The 19,837-nt window shown below is 51.3% G+C and overlaps 3 protein-coding genes across 3 annotated transcripts; 2 read left to right on the top strand and 1 right to left on the bottom strand.

Annotated features, from left to right (window-relative positions):
- Positions 1 to 31: 31 nt before the first annotated feature.
- PENARI_c007G07431 (AAA family ATPase midasin) lies at positions 32 to 14,827 on the bottom strand (the record flags this gene model as incomplete). The annotated part of the gene is made up of 2 exons (XM_022631028.1): positions 32 to 6,826; positions 6,878 to 14,827. The coding sequence occupies 2 exons, from the start codon at positions 14,825 to 14,827 to the stop codon at positions 32 to 34; spliced, it is 14,745 nt and encodes a 4,914-aa protein (XP_022488993.1).
- A 235-nt stretch (positions 14,828 to 15,062) lies between these two features.
- PENARI_c007G04261 (chloride channel protein) lies at positions 15,063 to 17,803 on the top strand (the record flags this gene model as incomplete). The annotated part of the gene is made up of 6 exons (XM_022630879.1): positions 15,063 to 15,175; positions 15,232 to 15,761; positions 15,818 to 16,074; positions 16,129 to 16,243; positions 16,293 to 16,384; positions 16,436 to 17,803. 6 exons carry the CDS (start codon positions 15,063 to 15,065, stop codon positions 17,801 to 17,803), a joined length of 2,475 nt encoding a protein of 824 aa, XP_022488962.1.
- Positions 17,804 to 18,239: 436 nt separating this feature from the next.
- PENARI_c007G07942 (CTD kinase subunit gamma) lies at positions 18,240 to 19,109 on the top strand (the record flags this gene model as incomplete). Its single annotated transcript, XM_022631050.1, has 2 exons — positions 18,240 to 18,476; positions 18,531 to 19,109. The coding sequence occupies 2 exons, from the start codon at positions 18,240 to 18,242 to the stop codon at positions 19,107 to 19,109; spliced, it is 816 nt and encodes a 271-aa protein (XP_022489431.1).
- Between the last annotated feature and the right edge of the window lie 728 nt (positions 19,110 to 19,837).

Below are 19,837 nucleotides of genomic sequence, written 5' to 3'. Positions count from 1 at the left end.
ACAACCCGAACTCCTTTTTTTAGGTGCAGAATCAAGACGACACGTCCACAACCTCGGCAAACCACTGCTTCAGCGCAGTAGCCAACACAGAGGGCAACTCCTTCACATCACGGACAACGAGGTAGTAAGGGAAGGGGAAGTGATCAAGATAGCGCTTCATCTTAAGCTTCATCTCACCACCGGAAGCAGGATCAGCCTCAAAGTTGGCCTGCGAGAGATCGAGGATCGAGCTACCCTTAACAGCATCAACGATGATAAACACAATCATAATGCGCTCCTCAAGCGCCTGTCGGACAAGACGACGAATAGTATCATGATCTTCACAGATACCATCAGAGATAATGAGCTGAAGTTGCCAGAGATCAGCAGAGCCGGAACCAGGTGAACGCTTCCAGCGCGCCTCACGGAACAACGCAATTGAATCGGCAATCAGCTTGCGCACGTTTGTGCCAGTTTGTTGGTAGCTGAAATGCTGGAAGACCTGCGAACCAGCCTCCGAGGAGAAAGGCTTTCCGAATTCGTGAGCGACGCGAACGTGGTCTTCATTACCGAAGCCAAGGACGCAAAGATCGCCTGCTTCGAGCATGCTCAGACTCTTCGCGACGAGGGCGAGGGTCTCGAAGGCGAGCTGGCCACTTCCACTTTCAAGCATGGACTTGCTGTCATCGACAGCGAGCATGATCTGGTAGTTTCGCTTTGACGGAATGGAGCGGCGCATCCAAATCTTGTCGCGCTTGTACTGAGATGCAATGTATGGGATGATGCGCTTGATGTTGAGACGCTTTCCGGTGCGGAAGTCGCCGCGGAGCTTGGTAGCCATTGTTGGAGCGAGGATGAGGCGGAGTTGTTCGGTCAGCGAGAGGGAGAGATCATTTGTCGCGGACTCGTAGTGAGACCAAAGGCGACGGGCTTCGTCTTGTGGCGTCAACGGTGGAAGCGTGGAGGAGAGGTGGATTGCTGCAAGCTGGGTGTCGACTTCGTCGAGCTCCTCGTTCAGGGCTTCGGCGCCCTGTCCTCCCTCTGCACGGTCTTGGGATGGATTGCCGCCTGGAATGAAGGCACCGGCGTGTTCGCTGTCGGTGGGGGCAGTTTCACGGTCGATTTGCATCTCATCCTCGAGTTGATTGTCCACGGCGTCTTGCTGGTCTTCTGCGACATCGGGGAGAACATCGTTCTCGCCGGGCTTGATGTCGGACTCGACGCCCTTGCTCTGGTCGAGAGCTTGTGCTTGCTCTTCGTTGGCTTGTCCCAAAGCCTGGGTATCAGCAGCGTCATCGTCGTCCTTGAGGTGCTCGAAGTCCGCGTCGGCCATATCGGTGTCTTGAGGCATAGGCTGAGAATCGTCCTCCTCTTGGGATGGGTTCAGAATCTCCTTTTGCCTTCGGTGCCATTCCTCCAACATATCACCAAGTTTCTTGAACGCCTGCATTTGAGGCTCATTCGGCTTTGTCTCTTCGCCTCCACCGGCCTCTCGGCTGGCCTGGCTCTCCTCGCTGTCTTTAGCAGCACCCGTCTGTTCGTCGACGTTGGCGGTGGGATCACTCGAACCGCTCTCCTGCTGGGCGTCGCCCGATGCACCCTTATCTTCGTTTTGGTCTTGCTCCGCTCCGAGTCCTCCAGTAACAGCCTCGCTAGGAGCGACATTGTCGCCCGCGGCCTCATTTTCATCGCGCTGTGCGAGGAAGTCGTCCTTTTCGGGCTCATCAGGGTCTTCGCCACCAGCTTCCTCCTCTTCCTCTCCTCCGGCTTCGGCTTCGTTGGCATCTTCATCGCCCATCTCTTCATCCTCACCAGGCGCTTGGTCATCTGGTGCTGCGTCGACGTCTTCTTCGCCGGCATGATCGTCACCATCTTCGACCTTGCCTTCTTCCTCAGGAGCGGGACCCATGTCATCGTCAAGGTCATCCATTCCATCATCGTCTTCGTCACCACCATCATCCTTTCCATCATCACCGTCAAGCTGCATTTCTTCGGGAAGCTCAAGTGTCTCTTGCTCCTCCGCTTGAGGGTCGGTGACATCCATCTCCTCACGGCCTACTGCCTCACCCTCATCTTCAGGGGCTTCTTCGTCTTCAGTTTCTTCCTCCTCTTCGCCTTCACCATCCTTGTCTTCGGCCTTTTCGCCGTCCTTGTCCTTCTTCTGTTCTTCTTGCGCGGCAGCCTGTTGCTCAGCCTCTGACTGGCCCTTGCCTTCTTCGTTCTCGGTATCCTTCTGCTGGTCATCGTTTCCACCGTCCCAGAGCTTCTCATCAACAGCAGCTGGGTCGAGGTCATTGACGCTGCCAGTCTCTTCGTCGATGTCATCTTCACCTTCATCGGCACTCTCATCCTTATCCTCCTCTTCGCCATCCTTACGGTCCTCGGCGTCACCTTGGAGCTCCTCCTGGTCCATATTGACAGCGTCGGCGGAATCATCCATCTCGTCGTCACCGTCCTCTTTCTTGTTCTCCTGCTGGGCCAGCTCAGAGAGGTCTTCGTCATCACCAACATCCTTGCTGATATCTTCCGCACCTTCGCCTTCACCGAGACCTGTTCCACTTTCCATCTTACCCTCCTTGCCCTGGTCTTGGGAGGCCTCGCCAGGGCTACAGAAGCCCTCGGAGGCGACCTGGTTGAAGGTCTTTGTCAGAATGTAAGATGTCTTACAGATCTCGCGATGAACAGCGACGAATCGATCGGCAAGGTCTCGGCAGATTTGGTAGTATCTGTTGGCAACGGGTAAGATACTAGTGATCAAGGCGGTGGCAATAGCGAGGCCGGCTGCGGAGTGGTCTTGCAGGTGGTTCAACTGCTCAAGGACCATCTCGAATGATGATGTGATCTCGGTGAGATGGACAGCCTTCACTCCGCGAGAGAAGAACTCGTCACTCCTCAACAGCAACCCATCAAAGGTGATAGCAGCAGGCACTTCCTTGAGCTTCTGGAGACCAATGAGCATCTTGTCAATAGCAGTCAGAAGGCTGCTGTCGAAGGCTTGGATGGAAAGGTTGTTCTCTTCGAAAGTGTCGGGAAGAGCACCTATGTCTGTTCTGATCCAAGGTGTGACCTGGTCCAATACGAAGGCAAGGTCGGGGCGAGACTGACTCCACTTCTTCAGATCAGCAGCCAACTCGTCGAGCGAGGCTCGTGTCTGCTGCATGATCTCGTGGTGCGCCTTCGACACAATTCCGGTAGGCAGAAGGGGAAGAGCCTCGTGCGATTTGCGCAAGGTGTCGAAGGTCGCTTTCTTGGAGCTTAGCGCTTCGACAATCTTGGATGCGTCAAGTCCTGAGAACTTGGCATGCACGCTGACAATCATGGCAGCCAATCCAAGAATGGGCGCCAACCAAGCCACGACTCTGGCCAGGTTGGTTCGTTCTTCCGAAGTAGAAGCATGATCCTTGGAGAGAGAGTCGGAGGTTGCTGTCCAAAGGTTCTGCACCTTGTCAAGCGTGGACTTCAACTTGCCTAGGCCAGTGAGAGCGGGCGAGATGATACCTCTCTGCCGACGAACGGTGAAGATAAGGTGCTCAATAGATCCCATACTTCTGAAGACCTCGACGTTGCTCAGCTCCTCGGAATAGTTGCGCGAAGCTAGACGGGTCTTGGGCAGGAGGTCCACAAGTCTGTGGAAGTACCAGTCGGCACTTTGAACAGCGCTCGAAGTTGCCGCGCTAGACTCGAAAGCAGCGCTAGTAGCAAGGATCTGCGCGAGAGATTCTTGAGTCTCGATCACGCTAGTTCCAGCATTGCGCTTAACGCCCATCTCGTAGAGTTTCTTCAGGGTTTCAGCGTAGAGACGACGCTTTTGGGACTTGAGATGCTGCACATCATCCTTATTATCCTCGGTCAAGACCTTGGGTGTCTTGGACTTGTACTCGTTCATGTTCTCAATCACAGACACGATGAAGCTGTCGAGATCCTTGGCGATGTCAAACTCGGATGGAATGGCAGAGTAAAGCTTCATCATGTTGTCGGCTGTGCCATCAGGCTTCTGGAAACGCAGTGCTCTGGTTGACCAGAGGTCCTTGTACTTTTGGCAGATTGCCATCGCCTCGGGGAATAGCGCAGTAGGACGGATTGGTTCCGAATGAGACATTGAAGTGATCTCTTCGGTGCTTTCTGGAAGACCTTGCTCGAGGGTTGATTGGACCGGCTGGCCAAGAGCTTCACGATACTTACGAACCAACTTGAACAACTTAACATGAGACCGCTTGGCGCTCTCCCTCAGAGCAACAATGTTGATGTCCTTCCAGCTGGCCAACTGGATCTGCTCCTTGATATCCTTTTCAAGAGCGGCACGCCTCTCGGTCAAGATCTTGTCCACCCCTGGTTGGAAGGGTCGGTAATGGTGGAGGAAGTTGTCCATGGCTGAAACAAGCTGCTTGAGACAAGGGAAGTCCTTAGTGAAGACCTCCAGCAAGGCTTGGAAGTTGGTGACCAATTGCAGGCGACGAGCAAATTGACCAAGAGTAGTAGACTTGAAGAATTGTTCCAAGGTAGACATCAAGCTCTGGGTATGCTCGCTCATGTCCTGTTCACCTGCCTCTGCCATTTGAATGGGGGCTCCAAGGAGGGCCTCGTAGGCGATAAACCACCAAGCACTGACGTCGTCGTCACAACGTTCCTTCTCGAGATCCAGAAGCTTGGCCCAGGTCGACAATTCAAGTCGGCGCCAGCTGATGATAGTTCTGGTGATCTCATCGTAAACAGTAACGGCGGAGTATTCTCTGCTAGCCACGGTTTGCCACTCGTGCACCAAGGAATGAAGCTTCTCAAGCTTGGTCATGAATTTAGCAACGGGCTCTGTGTGCTTGAACTGAAGGATCTCCATGCAGCACGTAATGACGTCCTGGAGAACAGCGTGCTCAGGCCAAGCATTTTGGATCTGCGCAAATCGAGCCTGAACAGAAAGGGTGAGAGCAACCAATTTCCTTGCCTCTGCGAGGTTAGAATCCGTATAGAAGTTGTAGTTCTTCTGTCGGTCATCGCCCTCGTTGATGGCGTCATCCAGAAGCAGAAGGACTGCTGGAAGATGGCTTTCAGGTGAAACTGGCGAGAAGTCGCTCTTGTTGTCAGACCAGATCGAACCCAAGAGGTGGCCAGATTGCTTGACGAATGTAGTCAATGCCGTTCCTGTGCGCTGGTTCGAAACAATCTTTGCATGAAGAGAAGCAAGACGGAGAGAGATGGCCTTGGGGTCGATGCGGCCGGTCATTTCGGTCTCCTGAACCGGCCCTTCATCGTAGGTAGGGAAGAGTGCATGTAATTCTGCTTCGTTGACTTCCTCTTCTTCTTCCCAAGAACCCTTGTAGCGGTACAGCTCTCCCTTTTCGGCTTCCTGCTCCTGGTCTTCCTTGAGCTTCGTCTTCCACAGTTGATGGAAATCAGCAAAGATATGGAGGATGGTTGATCGCCCGGCCTTTGTGTCAAGGATCGTGGAATCTGCGTCCTGGGCGGCCCATAGAGCCGATAGTTCTTGGAGACGCATTTCAACTTGGTTCTTGGGGGTGATTGACAGTTTGCCAGTGTTTCCTGACAGCACAGGATGGAGGGTACCGCCGAGGAAGGGCGTTCGTTCACTCAAAGACTGAATATCAGGGACATCGCCCGACTGCTCAGGTTGGCTGGAGCCTAGGAATAGACCAAGATCCAGTAATTGCAAGAAACGAACTACAGGCACCGTGATGTCACTGTAAGAACGGTAGTGAGTACTGAGACGACTGCTCAGCTGCTGGATGTTATCACGCAGAAGCTGGATCTGGGAGGTTAACGATTGCTCAGCAGAGCGAATCATTTGCTCGGGGTCTCTGTTCAGAACAGAGTTAATCAAATTCACGAACTCTCCTTGCAAGAGGCTCAACTGAGACTTCTGTGGCCGGTTGACCAATGAGGGAGGCGGGGCAGCGCCCAGATCGCGAATCTCATCATGCAAGAGCTCAGACCTGAGGTTGGAAGTCTGACTGGTGAAGTTCTTCTCGAATGCAAGAATTGCAGCAGACTTAGCAGTGAACTCTGCAAGGCGTTGTGAATGCCGCTTGCGCTGAACGACGAGACCAAGCGAAGGATCGAAAGTCTTGTCAGGCACAAAGAGCCGCAGAAGAATCACTGCTAGCTGTACCGCTGCGAGTCCAGTGTTGCGGATATTCTGCTGCTTGCTTGACGGGGCTGTACTCAATGACAAGATCAACATCGGCAAAGCCTGCTCGGTAATGGTCTTGAGATATTGAGCACTTGCCAGGTTTTGATCAAGCTCAATCTTGACAGTTGTCTGTTCATCGGACAAATTCCCGGCTTGAACTGCCTGCAAAATGGAGATGAGGTTTTCGGCTGAACGGGGTTCAAGGAATTCGCGATGACAAGCTACCAGTTCTGAGGTGAGTCTTGCCAAAATACGTCTGAGATCCATGGACTGATCTGTAGAAATCTGTCGACTGCTCAGGGTAATAGCTTTAGATAGAGCTTTCTTCTCCGCTTCGAGCATATCCATCTGGCCCAATTTAGTATTACCGACAGCTGTCAGCCTGTCCAATAGTGACAGGGACAAGACACCGCCTGTCGCAAGTGCAGCCTCCGATTTGCTTGATGAACCAGCAAACAATGTCACCCTGTGGAGCATGTTTGGCACATCACTCTGGAAGTTTGAAGCATCTAATGCGCGAGCTGCACGACCAGCGAGAAGTGGCATGACGGTCTGAATGACAGTGTCACTGACTTCGTTCTGGAAGAATGAGGAGATGTCATGGTACTGGCAAAGAGCTTCGAACTCATCGGCGAAATACGGGTACTCGGTCGACTCTGAGCGTCGAACTGCCCGAGATAGCTCGGCCACAGTTTCTTTGATGCCCTTTTATATAGTTAGTAAATGAATATTTTAGAAAACGGCAGTTATAAATACCTGAACAAGCACATCGCCATCAGCGCCATCCATAAGGATGAAACGCTGGGCGTCAATCAATGAGTCTCGGACTTGACTCAATTGCGAAAGCTCCACGCGAGTTTGTAGAGCCAAAGTGGTGAACTCGAAAACAGTTGACTCCAGCTCAGCGAGAGAGTCTAACTTCTCTTGAGAAACGGGAGTCACATGTCTCCAAGAATCCCACATTCGTTGCATGCTCAGACCTGTCATCAAGGCCCACCCTTCTTGGAAGCGATCGAGTGCCTGTGACAAAGCAATTTGAAGTGGTTGCAGCATGGTCGATGAGTCAAGCGACGCGCAAAGCTTCCTGCCCATCTGCAGATAGATTTGGAACTCGCCTTCATCGACTTGGCTTACTTCGGTGGCCCTGTAAATATCCCAGCATAGAGAAGTTACAGCCCGAAGGGCGGCCACGATCACAGGGCCTTGAAGGGAGATCTGATCCAGAGCCTGAATGTAGTCGTACAATGCTTGACCACAATCGGACAAGAATGAGGCCACGGGCTGTGTCGTGTCCTTCATCAATGCAGGGATCCGCGCAGATGCCAATGATCGCTCCAGCCGTGTCATCTGGCTGGGCTTCAATTCTTTACCAGACGTATCAGCCTGGATTAAGCCTTGCCTGAGACGGTGAATATCAAGTCTCAGCTCCTGGAGATAGGCCAGGACGACCAAGCATGCTCGGAAATCACTGGATCCTGCAATCGAGAGAAGAGGCTCATTGGTGAGCGGGTGAAGGGGCTGTGAGATGCCTCGGATACCAAGTCTGGCACCTCCGAGAATAATCTCGCCGTTAGCGACCTCAAGCGGCTTCCATTGATTGTTGTCGTGGAACAACGAGGTGTAACGCTGGAAGACATTGGATGATTGATCGTTCTCGTGGGCCAAAGCGTTGATAGCCTCAAAGTTGCGAGGGGACTGTTGAAGATATGACAGGTCTTCCGGTGAGAGGTGATCCAAGCAGACCTCGAGGGCATTTTCAAAGGTGGCGGATGGCAAAGAAGTGTCCAGGTTCCAGATATGGCGAAGGCGGTAGATGAAGGATTCACAAGTGTAGGATGGGCCGACAGTAGGTTTGATATCTTGGAGCTCGTTTGGCAGGAAGCAGATCTCAGTACATCTGTTACGCATGGCGCGAGACAATTCACCATTGCGGGGATCCATGGTCAAGAAGATCCTGAAGTTAGGATGAGGCGAAATGATTCTGGCGGAACCATCCTCGGTGCGTTGCTCATTGAGAATGAGGGTACCATTGGGCTCCGTCAGCGAGTTCAGTCGGTCAAGAACGGAGGGATTGCACAGATTGGCATTGTCCAGAATCACCCAGTGGCCAAGCTGAACAGCCTGAGTGAGAACACCTTCGGTCCATTCGAATCCAACCTTCATCTTGTCGGATTGTTCGATGGCATTCAGCAGATTCTGAGCCCTGGCCAGGAATTGCTGGTAGGCTGGATCAGAAGATGACTGGCAGAGAGCAGAGAGCGAAGGGATGACATGCTCTAGTGAGATGTCTGCGGCCTGGAAATGCTCGCAAATGCTGAGAGCAGAAACCACGACATCAGATACCTCTCCTGAAGCGAAGCATTGAATCAACTGGTTGCGCAAAAAGATCTCAATGTCGTGCACGAAGCCCGACACCTCTCTGCGATGGTCGATCTGTTCGAAACCACCGATCAGGTCCATGGTATCAGTGTCAGCGCTCAGAGCAAGCTCTACAAGGTTTGCACCATTGACAGCTGCGAGCTTCCTGATGAGAGTAGTCTTGCCACATCCAGCAGCCCCAACGAGGATGCTAGGCCAGGAGTTGTCAATGCACAAAATGAGTGACTCGACAATGTGAAGATCCTTCGGAAGAATCCTCATATTTGGCTCGGCAGAGCGCTGAAGTAGAGGATCACGGGTCAGGACTCCAAGACCAACTTGCAAGTACTCAGGTGTCAGATTGTGGAAATAGCTCTTGAGGCTAGTATCAGAGTCGGTGAAGATACGGTCATAGATCTGTGCGACCACGGCGCGATCCTCTTGGGTTCTGAACCGTTGGTTGATGACGACATCAAGGAAGTGCTTGGTTTGGATCTGGAGATTTCCTCGATCGGCAAGTTGAAGCCATCGCTGGATGTCTCGCAAGTTAACTTCCCAGGGCCCGCCAACAGCTCCCAGTCGGCGTTCACGCGTAATGGCTGTGTTCAGGAGAGAGATGAAATCAACGAGTCTCTCAGTCTGCACAGAGGGGCTGCCAGGGAAAAGTCTGGAGCAAATTGTCTTCAGATCATCATCGGTGAAGCTGTCTGCGTAGACTACGGTGAAACGGTTGACGAAAGATGCAGGAAGACCCTTTCTGCCACCACCCTGGTGATGGGGGTTCTGGGCAGCAAACAGGACGAAATCAGGATGTCTCTTAAATGTCTGATCAAGTTCAGCGATATAAACTTGTTGACGGTGATCCAAACAAGAGTTGAGACCCTCGAGAACGGACTGTGAGGCAAGGTTCATCTCATCCAACAAAACCCAGTCGCCGCGCTGCATGGCTCGTAGGAACGGTGCATCACGCCAAGTAAACTGCCCAACGTCTCCTCCTTCTACTGGAACGTCGGACCCAAACAGGTCTGTAAGGTCTGTTTGTTCCGAAAGGTTGATTCGAGTAAGGGGTTTTCCAAGGGCTCTGGCCAGGGCTGTAACAAGCGTAGTCTTACCCACACCGGGGCTTCCTTCCATAAGAATTGGTTTCGAGGACTGCAAACCACGGGCAATTCTCACGGAGTTGGCAATGGTAGTGGGAGCGTCCATTGTGAACTGCGGATCGGGGTCGGCGTTGCCAACTGTGGGCAGGGAGAAGGGTCCAATGCGCAAAGCACCCGGTTCGACGGAGACGTTCGAGGATTCCCAGTAAATCTTGGAAGCATCCGTCTTGAACAACTCACTTAGCTTGTTAAGACATGATTTGCGGTTTCCATCGAGGTTGTTGAGGGAGATGGCAAGCATCGCAGCTGGGTTGGCACCCAAAGTGTCAACGAAAACCATCGCAGCACCTTGAATGATTGCGAACTGGGTATCTGCGATTTGACAGGTGTTGACGAAATCTACCCAGGCGAGAAGATCACGGATTGAGAGCGAGGTAGTCGAGGTATTCTGGAAAGTTGCTTTAAACCACTTGGCGAATTGTAGCATAGCTCGTGCCACGTCCTGTTGCTTCAGGTTTAGTCTCATCTGCAGAATTGGCAGGATATCCTCGTCCTCGGAAAGCTGAGGAGCCCAGATTTCAGTCATACGGTTACGAAGAGCTGCTGAAAGCTCGCGTTTCCCGTAATCACCTCCAGGGTTCATGGTGGACATGAACTGGAAGCCACCATCTGCCACAACCATTGAATCAATGGGTCCCTTCTCGGCGAGAAGAATAGACCGAGCAGGTTCTAGAACACTGTTGAGTCTTTCAAGAACGGAGTCATCCGCCAGAGAAATTTCATCAAGAAGGAAGAATTGACCGGTCTTCATGGCAGTAATGAGACTTCCGTCAGACCATTCAAACAGGGCATTGCAACGAGCAGCATTTCTCTCAATCTTTTGGATGAGAGCTTGATCCTTGGTTTGGCGCTGCTCTGCATCCAATGCGAAGAACTCTTGCTTCAGCTCATCCAAAGTTGTGCCAGTTGCTTGACCATGAAGAAGCATTTGAAGATCATCCACGAGCTGTTTCTCGATCGCTGCCCGGTTTCGGATAGGTCTTTGGGCTCCAATCAAATCACCAGTTTCCAAATTGACATGGGCGTTCACAATGAATAGCTCTCTCCGGAAAGCCTCAGCAACAGCCTGGCAAAGCTGGGTCTTACCACAACCGGTTTCACCAACAAGCAGGATGGGCTCATTGTTCTTGAGAGCCTTGGATACCAAAACGAAAAGACGACGCATGGCCTTGGTCCACACGATACCAGTCGGAAGCTCGCTCATCTCAGGAATGCTCTTTTCCAGCTCTGCAGAGCTGTAGAGAGTATCCTCGTCTAATTTCACCTTCATGACCTCCTCGATCACAGCCTTGACAGCAGCCTTTTCTTGGGGATTGCGTACACGCTCACCAAGCAGCATATAACCGTTGACTGCCAACTGCTCGCGATCATCTGCGTCACGAAGGGCCCATCGGAAAAGATCACGCAGTGTGGCAAAACTGTTCTTCTGCTCAAACAGTCTGTTGGACTGGCGCAGTAATGATAATTTGCGGTAGACAGCCACAATGCGCGTGCAGAACGAAGGGGCGATTTGAGATCGTTCCTTCAAAATGAACTCGAGTTCGCTTTCTGGAATATCATCGAAGTGAAGCTCCAGGAAACGGTTGCGGAATGCGCGGGACAGGACCTTTCGTCCACCATACAAACCAGCGGGGTTTTGAGTGGCGAACAGCATGAAGTTCGGGTGAGGGTGAACGAATTCTTGAGTCTCGGGGATGAAGAGCTCACGGTTGTCATCTAGAAGTCGGTTGAGAGCCTCAAGAACATCGGAAGGTGCCAGATTAAGCTCATCCAGCACAATCCAATAACCGTTCCGTAGGGCCTCTACCAGGACACCCTCTTGGTATTTTAGACTTCCATCGTCTGTGGAGATGTAAGATCCCAAATACTCCTGCAAGTCCGTGTGCTCGTGGTTGTTGATTCGCACAAACTTGTTTCCAGACACCTTGGCAAGGTACTCAATCATACTTGTCTTTCCGGCTGATGTCGGACCTTGAAGTAGAACTGGGAATCGGCGGGTGGAACTAGCTCGGACCAGGTTCTTCAGGTTCTTCTCGATAAATGGAGTGATAATGTAATGCGGTTGCTCCTCGGGGATCATAGGGCCCCGGCGCATCCAGTAATGCTTGAACTGGACATATTCATTGCCATCTGTCGGGGGGCGAGGGGTTTGTCCAAGGAGAGATCTTGCGTTCTTCGCGTTGCCGAAGATGTGAGTTTCGAGAAGGGGAATTAGGGCTTGCTCTGAGGCCAGGCTGAGTACAGTCAAGAAACTCATGCTGAATCCCTCAAAGATCGCTCTGCGAAGCCCGTAGACATGCGCATGGTCGATGACATAGATGAGAGCACGAACAAGTGTACGAATACTGAAATGGGGCCTCTGGCCGGCTCCGTCGGTGAGCTTGTTCTGGTTGCTGAGCTGCTTGGTCACCATGTACAATGTTGCAAGGTCCGGTACAGCTCTCTGGTCACTGATTGTCAAATCTCCGAGGTATTTCTGGATCAAAGCCAACAGATCGTCCAAATCAGTATCGGGCGAATGCACGTAAAATTCGGTGAACCGGGAGCGCAGGCCTGGGGGCAAATCTCGCTTTCCAGCATCTGTTGCAGGGTTCATTGCACCAAAGATACGGAATTCGGGATGACCGAAAACCCTCTCAACATCACCAGCCTCGGAGAGGAGAACAGAAGGAGATCCTTCGCTGCCGTGGTGCAAAAGACTGGCAATGTTCTCAAGGGTGTCGGGGGAAGCCAAGTTTACTTCATCTAGCAAAACCCATTCGCCATTTCTCAAAGCTCTTACGATCTTACCTTGGACGAAGGCAAAGGCGAATTTGGCATCACCTTGTGAGACTTGAGCTTCGAACTCTCCAAGCTGAGTCGTGAAGCTCTCCCATCTTTGTCGCAGGTGCTGATACTTGGGAGAATCCAACTTTCGCTTCTTGGCTGGCTGCTCATCACCATCAGCATTGGAGGTGGGAGGATGGAAGACACCGTTGGCAAGACGAACGGCCTCATGCCATAGAGTCACCAATCGCACCCAATTCGAAGATGCAACGCTTTTCGACACTGAAGATAGGAACTTCTGGTTCTTCTTGGCGGAGAATGTCAGCTCAAACAGTTGAGTGAACTCGTCCAGCATTGGAACTGCCATGGTACGAATATTGACGGGCTTGAAGCCACCCAGCAGGTCAGTACTTTCACTTTGCTGTGACAAGTTCACTACTGTAAGCTTCTGGCGCATCAGAGTTGCGAGATGTTGGATGACTGTGGTCTTTCCAATACCAGTTTCTCCGACAAGCAGTACAGGCTCTGCCATCTGTATAGAGGCTGCAACCTGCTCCATCAGTGACAACGCTGCTCTTGTAGGAGCAAATCGAGAGGCTGCCGCCGCCAGTTTCAAGGCCGATCCACTCGGTACCTTGATTTTCTGACAGATTTCCCGACCAAGAACAAGACTGTTGTTCTTGTCAGTATATGAAGGCGTACGCTCATGCAGGCAGAATTGTGCTCGCTGAGGTGAGATCTGAAGCACCTCGGCAACAACGGCGGCAAGAGTGCTTTGCATCGACCTCTCAGGCAGGTACTTCAAGAACACGTCAACAATGTCCAGGAATATCTCATCCTCGGTACCTTCTGACGTGGCTTCGTAGCCGGTCTTCGCGCCCATGCGTTGCAGGCGATTGTGCAGTCGACTGCACAATTTGATCAGATCACGGAAACCCGGGGTACGGCCCTGTGAGCCCTTGATTGCAAGACTCCCGTGGAATGCAGAGCATACTCTTGCGTAGACCTCCATGAGGGTCGGCACGCGAGATTCGAGCAAGGAGTACTTTTGCAGGATGACATCTCGCATCTCGTCCACGGGAAGAGAGTTGACTTGCACTCTCTCCCAAAGTCTGCTCCCGAGCATGGAGGTGCTGTGGGCAACCTCCTCACCAGCAATGTTGTATGATGACTTCATTGTTGCAATAATCTTGAAGCCCTCTGCACATTTAATCCGCTCTCTCCGGCTGGGAATGGTGAGCTCTCCTCTCTCAATAATTGGGAGGATAAGACCCATCACTTCAGAGGGAGCGCGATCAAGGTCCTCAATCAAGACCCAGCGACCTTCGCGTGCAGCCTTGGTCAATACACCAGGTTGCCAGGAGAAGGAACCAGAGGCAGACGAAGTCGCATACATTCCCAGAAGACTCTTCGCATCCGTCTGCTCATTCAGGTGAAGCGTAACCATAGATTCAGATTGACCCATCGTGGCAGCAATATCATTGATCAAAGAGGTCTTTCCGGAATTAGGCAAACCGACCAACATAATAGGCTTGAACCCAAGCAGGGAGCCTGCAATCCGGCGCAGATTACCAATCGTAGTCGAGGTCTTTACGACTGAGCTCGAGTACACGGGCACCTCCTCTTTTAACCTGGGAATCAAAACTCCACAGATCTCTGCGGTTTTGGGCGTGAAAGAGTCCTTTGTCCTCTCGACCAGCGCCAAAGCGTCGGCCTCCTTCCTGGAAGACCTCTCGTTCCGGATGATTCGTCCAAGGCTCTCCCATCGCCGTTCCTCCCACAATCCCAGCAGGCGGTAATCGATAAGAGTGCCTTCCCATTCTCCTTCAACGGGATCGGTCCCGGTGTTCGCGCGGACCATCTTCTCGGTAGCCGCGTCAGCTGCGTGCATATATAAGGCAAAGCATCGTACAGCAAGGTACCGTGTGACTCGGTCTTGAGACTGGAAGAGGGACTGCAGTTGAAGCGGTGAAACGACGGGAGAAAACGTCTCGAGATCAAACGAAAGGAGTCGGAAGAGGGCGAGGAGTAAGATGCGAATGCTAGACTGATCCAGCTGCAGCAGTGTTAGTTCTTTCGATACGGCCAATGCCGAGAGAGGGCCAGTCTGTGATGAGGCATATTGACTGGCGAGCGACCGCAGATGCGGCGCAAATGGCAAAATCTGCGCGAATGCCGCTAACACATGAATATAATCGGCATGTAAATCCGATTGAAGCCAACGAGCTGCAAGATCGACAAAAATCGGTTCGTAGAGCCTGAAAATGCTCTCTGTAAATTCGGTGTTTAATGCGCCAAGCGCAAGCGCGTGGAGGTGTTGCGTCCCCGATGCAGTCCGAATGAAAGTCGAGATTCCACTCGGAAGCTGCTCGAGCAGCTGGGACTCTGTTAGAGTCCTCTCATAGACCGGCCGTTGATCCATGTTTATTCCGGCCGTAAGAGGAGCTCCTTGTTGAAGTTTGAAGAAGAGACTCCGCTTCGATCTTGTAACTTTTTTTTTTCTGCCATAACCTGTGGCGCAGCCCCGCCTAGACTATCTCCACCGCCTTGGATCCCGGAGCTTGCGCCACACTTGCGCGTCCTGGATGGTCATCTCCTTTCAACAGCTTGTTTCATGCGAGAGAGATGCTAATATTTCAGTCCATTGATGTTTCACGATGTCAATGAGTGGTCAGGGCTCGGGCGGCGAGGGTCGGTCCTGGTCGCAAAGTGCTGATCAGGACCACCCCCAGTCCCAAGAGAATCGAGAGTCCGAGGGTTTACATGAGCCGTATGTCTTGGTGAATTCCCCCTTGAATTGTGAAACTAACTACGGGTCGCCTACAGAATATCCTTCAAACGAAAACAAAAGCAACGATCACGATTTAGCCTATCTAATCTTCTCTCCCCTACCGCGGGCGGATCGGGCACTGGCTTCAGCTCTCCAGCCCCGCAAGGTGGACATAATGGAGACGTATCGCCACTCGATCCTTACGGGCCGATAGGATTCAACGGTGGCCCCGAGGGATCCAAAGATGGAGGACCTCTCGACTGGTATGTCGAAGGCCCCGGGCGACGTGTAGGCTACGACGACTTCACAGCTATCGATTGGATCTACGAATATACAAAGGAGCGGCAAAGGAAACGGCTCCTCCACTCGAGCGGACAAGGTCTATTAGGCCATGCTCGTCGGCTTCTTGATGCCAGCAATGTCTGGTTAGTGTTGATCGCAACCGGTATTGCAGTAGGCATAATCGCCGCCTGTATCGACATTGCAACAGATTGGTTAGGTGATTTGAAGACTGGTTATTGCAAGAATGGCAGTGGTGGTGGAAAGTTCTATTTGAACAAGAGCTTTTGCTGCTGGGGTCTTGATGGTAAGTTGTTATAGTCGAGCCTTCGAGCCCCCTATACTGAAGCATGCAATATATAGATCACTCCAAGTGTCTTGACTGGACATCTTGGGGCAATGCATTGGGTACAACCTCAAACGGAGGAACATATACGGTTGGATACCTTTTCTATGTTGTGTTTTCGGTCTTCTTTGCTGCATGTGCATGCTTTTTGGTGCGAAATTATGCCATCTACGCTCGACACAGTGGAATTCCTGAGATCAAAACGGTGCTTGGGGGTACTGTCATTCGGCATTTTATGGGGCCGTGGACACTTACCATCAAGTCCTTGGGGTTAGTAAGTAGAGCCCTATACTTTGCCACGTAATACCTATATTGACTGTCTTTGAAGTGTCTTTCAGTTGCATCAGGATTGTGGCTAGGAAAGGAAGGTCCACTTGTGCACGTTGCATGCTGCTGTGCCAATATCATGATGAAACCTTTTCCTAGCCTGAATGGCAACGAAGGTATGCCTCTGCGTTTCCATCTTTCCTCATTATTCAGCTAATGATGTAGCCCGAAAACGCGAGGTGCTTTCCGCCGCTGCCGCTGCCGGTATTTCCGTCGCATTCGGAGCCCCCATTGGAGGTGTACTTTTCAGTTTGGAGGTATGATTCATTAACAATTTCCTTCGTTGGCTCTCTTCTTAATTTTTCTAGCAACTCTCCTATTATTTCCCGGACAAAACCATGTGGCAAAGCTTTGTTTGTGCCATGATTGCAGCTGTCACTTTACAAGCCCTGAACCCATTCCGAACAGGCAAAATCGTGCTATATCAAGTCACATACACACGAGGCTGGCACCGCTTCGAAATTATTCCTTTCATCATTCTTGGTATCATCGGAGGTCTCTACGGTGCATTCCTCATTCGTTTAAATACGAAGATTGCCACATGGAGACGAGGCCGAACTTCTTCCCGGCCGATAATTGAAGTTGTTGTAGTTGCTCTCGTTACAGCTTTGGTCAACTATCCGAACCATTTCATGCGGGCCCAAAACTCGGAGCTTGTTCAGTCGCTGTTTGCTGAGTGCAGCAGTGCGACATATGATCGTTTCGGCCTCTGCGCAACAGGATCTGCATCAATCGGCGTGGCAATATTTTTGGTAGCAGCTGCATTGTTGGCTTTCTTCTTGGCTTCCTTGACCTTTGGACTTGAGATTCCTGCGGGTATCATTTTGCCTTCAGTCGCTATCGGTGCTCTTTATGGGCGTGCTCTGGGCATTCTTGTGCGCATGTGGCAGGAAGCCTACCCGAAAGCTTTCTTGTTTAGCAAATGTGAGCCTGACATCCCATGCGTCACTCCTGGCTTATATGCCATTATTGGGGCGGCCGCTGCTCTTGGTGGTGCAACTCGAATGACGTTGTCAATTGTTGTTATCATGTTCGAGTTGACTGGCGCATTGACATACGTGATCCCGATCATGATTGCTGTGATGCTTTCCAAGTGGTGTGGTGATATCTTCGGAAAGCGAGGTATCTACGAATCATGGATTCGACTGAATGAGTATCCTTTCCTCGACCATCGTGATGACACCACTCCCCCAGATGTGTCTGCTCACAGAGTCATGACGACCGTGGATGACATTAGTGTTCTGACCGCAACTGGTTATACGATTGCTTCTATCCGCGGTCTCCTTGCTAACACTACCTACCGCGGGTTTCCCGTTGTCTCTGAAACCTCGAAGCCCATTCTTCTGGGCTACATCACGCGCAACGAGCTATCCTTTGCTTTGAAATATTCAACATCTTCGACTACCCGCAATCTCTCCGAGGAGACCCAGGTCTTCTTTTCGCATCAACCTTTTGCAGACCCTGTTGATACCCTTGATCTACGACCATGGATGGATCAGACTCCCATCACTTTGAACAGCAACATCACCTTCTTGATTGTGCTGCGGATGTTCCAACGCCTTGGCCTGCGTTACGTGCTTTTTGCCAATAAAGGTATCTTACAAGGCTTACTGACCAAGAAAGATGTCTGGTCTGTACTCAAATGGCGTGGAATTTCGTCGCCAGGAGGCGCTTAGAGACGAGGACTCCCAAGATTTCCAGAATCGCCAAGAGGCCGAGGAAGTCGGTTTACTTGATGGGAATGATAGGTCGAGTCTTAGTAGTTCTTTGGGGGATTCTTTCTGACATTTGCTACCATCTTGCTCTGTATATTTCTCATTTCTGGTGTAATCTACATGGTTTTATTGGAGATGTTATTACCCGGTAAAGCCTTTGCTTCAGTTAGATATGTGAAATGGATAGCCCAGTAAATTGTGGCAGCACTGATAATAGATTATGAAGCGTATTCAGATCAAATGTCCCTAATAAACAAGTACTCTGAAAGGGGCCCAGCGCTCCAAGATGGTTTGCCTACTGTATAGATCTTCTTTCTTCCACAACTCCCAGAGCTCCGTTATTCTTGGACGACCCACTCCGCTGACATAATCTCCATCGCCCGCAGCGCCTATCACGATGTCTACTCCTGTTCCTGATGAGTCCCTTAGCGATACTCCGGCTGAAGTTAAGAAAGCCAAAGAAAAGGGCGGCAAGATGATGGTCGATCCGTTTGAGGTGCGCATGCGCTTCACGACTCAGCTGCAGCACCTCAGTGCATCAGTCACGTCCGCGCAGAAAGCTGCCCTCTATGCGCTTAAATATCGGGATCTGGATGAGGACCTTCATTCCTGTATCCTAGAGCAGCTTGAGCGGGTATGAATGTTACCGTTCACTACATTGGATCTTAGCTAATTGGTTTGCATTTAGAACAACATGAACAACCGCGCGAACATCATGTACTTTATCGAGCATCTCTGCGACATGGCCCTCAAGGAAAACCACCCGGCCTATGTCCGCATGATGCAGCGCGACATTCTCCGCGTGGTCGACTCCGTCGTACCCCCCGATGGCACCGGCGCAGCCAACGTCAAGCACGTCCGCCACGTTCTCAACGGTCTCCAGACCAAGAATGTCCTCACCTCCGAGAGCGTGACCGAGATTGACGCAGCTCTGAAGGATCGTGACACCCACCCCTCCCATCTCGATATGGACCACGAAGAAGGAACTGAGGAGGGAAGCAAGACAAAGGCTGGCACCCCTCAGATACGCCTCGACAAGAAGCAAATCGAGCAGCGCATTGAGGAGGACCGCGAGCGCAACAAGCGCCTTCGTGAGAACATGTGGGCGGTCACGGGCAATGACCAGGACGAATACAACCAGATGTGGGAGGAACTTAGTGATCTTGGGGAGGATGACTTTACTCGATTCCGTGAGGAGGCTGAGGAGCGCCAGGAATGTGTCCGAAAGCACATGGAATTCTGGACCGCGAAAGCTGCTGAAAAGTGATTCAACATACATTTTTTTTGCGTCTTTTTGCAAGCACCTTGGAGTTTGGTTGGGTTTTGCGGCGTTCAATCTGGGTTTAGCAGCATTTATGGCGGAGTTTTGGAACTGAACATGAGATAAGTATGACTTGCATAACTGGCGGGATTGTGTTGCACGTTCTATGAGCGGACAAATCTTCTTTGGTTATCGGGATGGTGGTATCTGGGCAGAGCAATGCATGCACGAACATATCTAGCTAAAATGTTGGATATTCTACGGAAACTATGTGTCTGGCGACGGACATCGTGCTAGGGATGTGAATAAATCAACAAGTTACCAAATCCATCAGATCATGTCCTAGACACATACACAGTTAGGCGTAAGAGACTCAGTCAAGGTCTCTGAATGCCCGAAGATCTGTAAAATCTTTTCCCCATCCTGCAATGCACACAGCAAGTGATAGAGGCTATAATTAGTACTAGACTCCGCATAGGATGATCAGTGGGTCGAGTCAATGCCAAAGAGATGTGCCTGGGGGCATATCAATCCTCAGGGATAATTTCTTGTTGCGAGCAGTGTGAGTCGGAGATGCAGGTACCTGTGGGGATAGTTTATGGCCCGAGACTAAATGTATGTAGGTACCATATTGCTAAGTCATCTTTCTTCACTACTCTTTCATGAATGTATATAGATGCACGTAATTACAAAGTATGTGAAGAGAATTAGCGTATATAAGTCATTCACTATGT

This window comes from Penicillium arizonense, assembly GCF_001773325.1.
Source record: "Penicillium arizonense strain CBS 141311 chromosome Unknown PENARI_contig007, whole genome shotgun sequence".
NCBI lineage: Eukaryota > Fungi > Ascomycota > Eurotiomycetes > Eurotiales > Aspergillaceae > Penicillium > Penicillium arizonense.
This window is presented reverse-complemented; position numbering and strand designations above follow the sequence as displayed.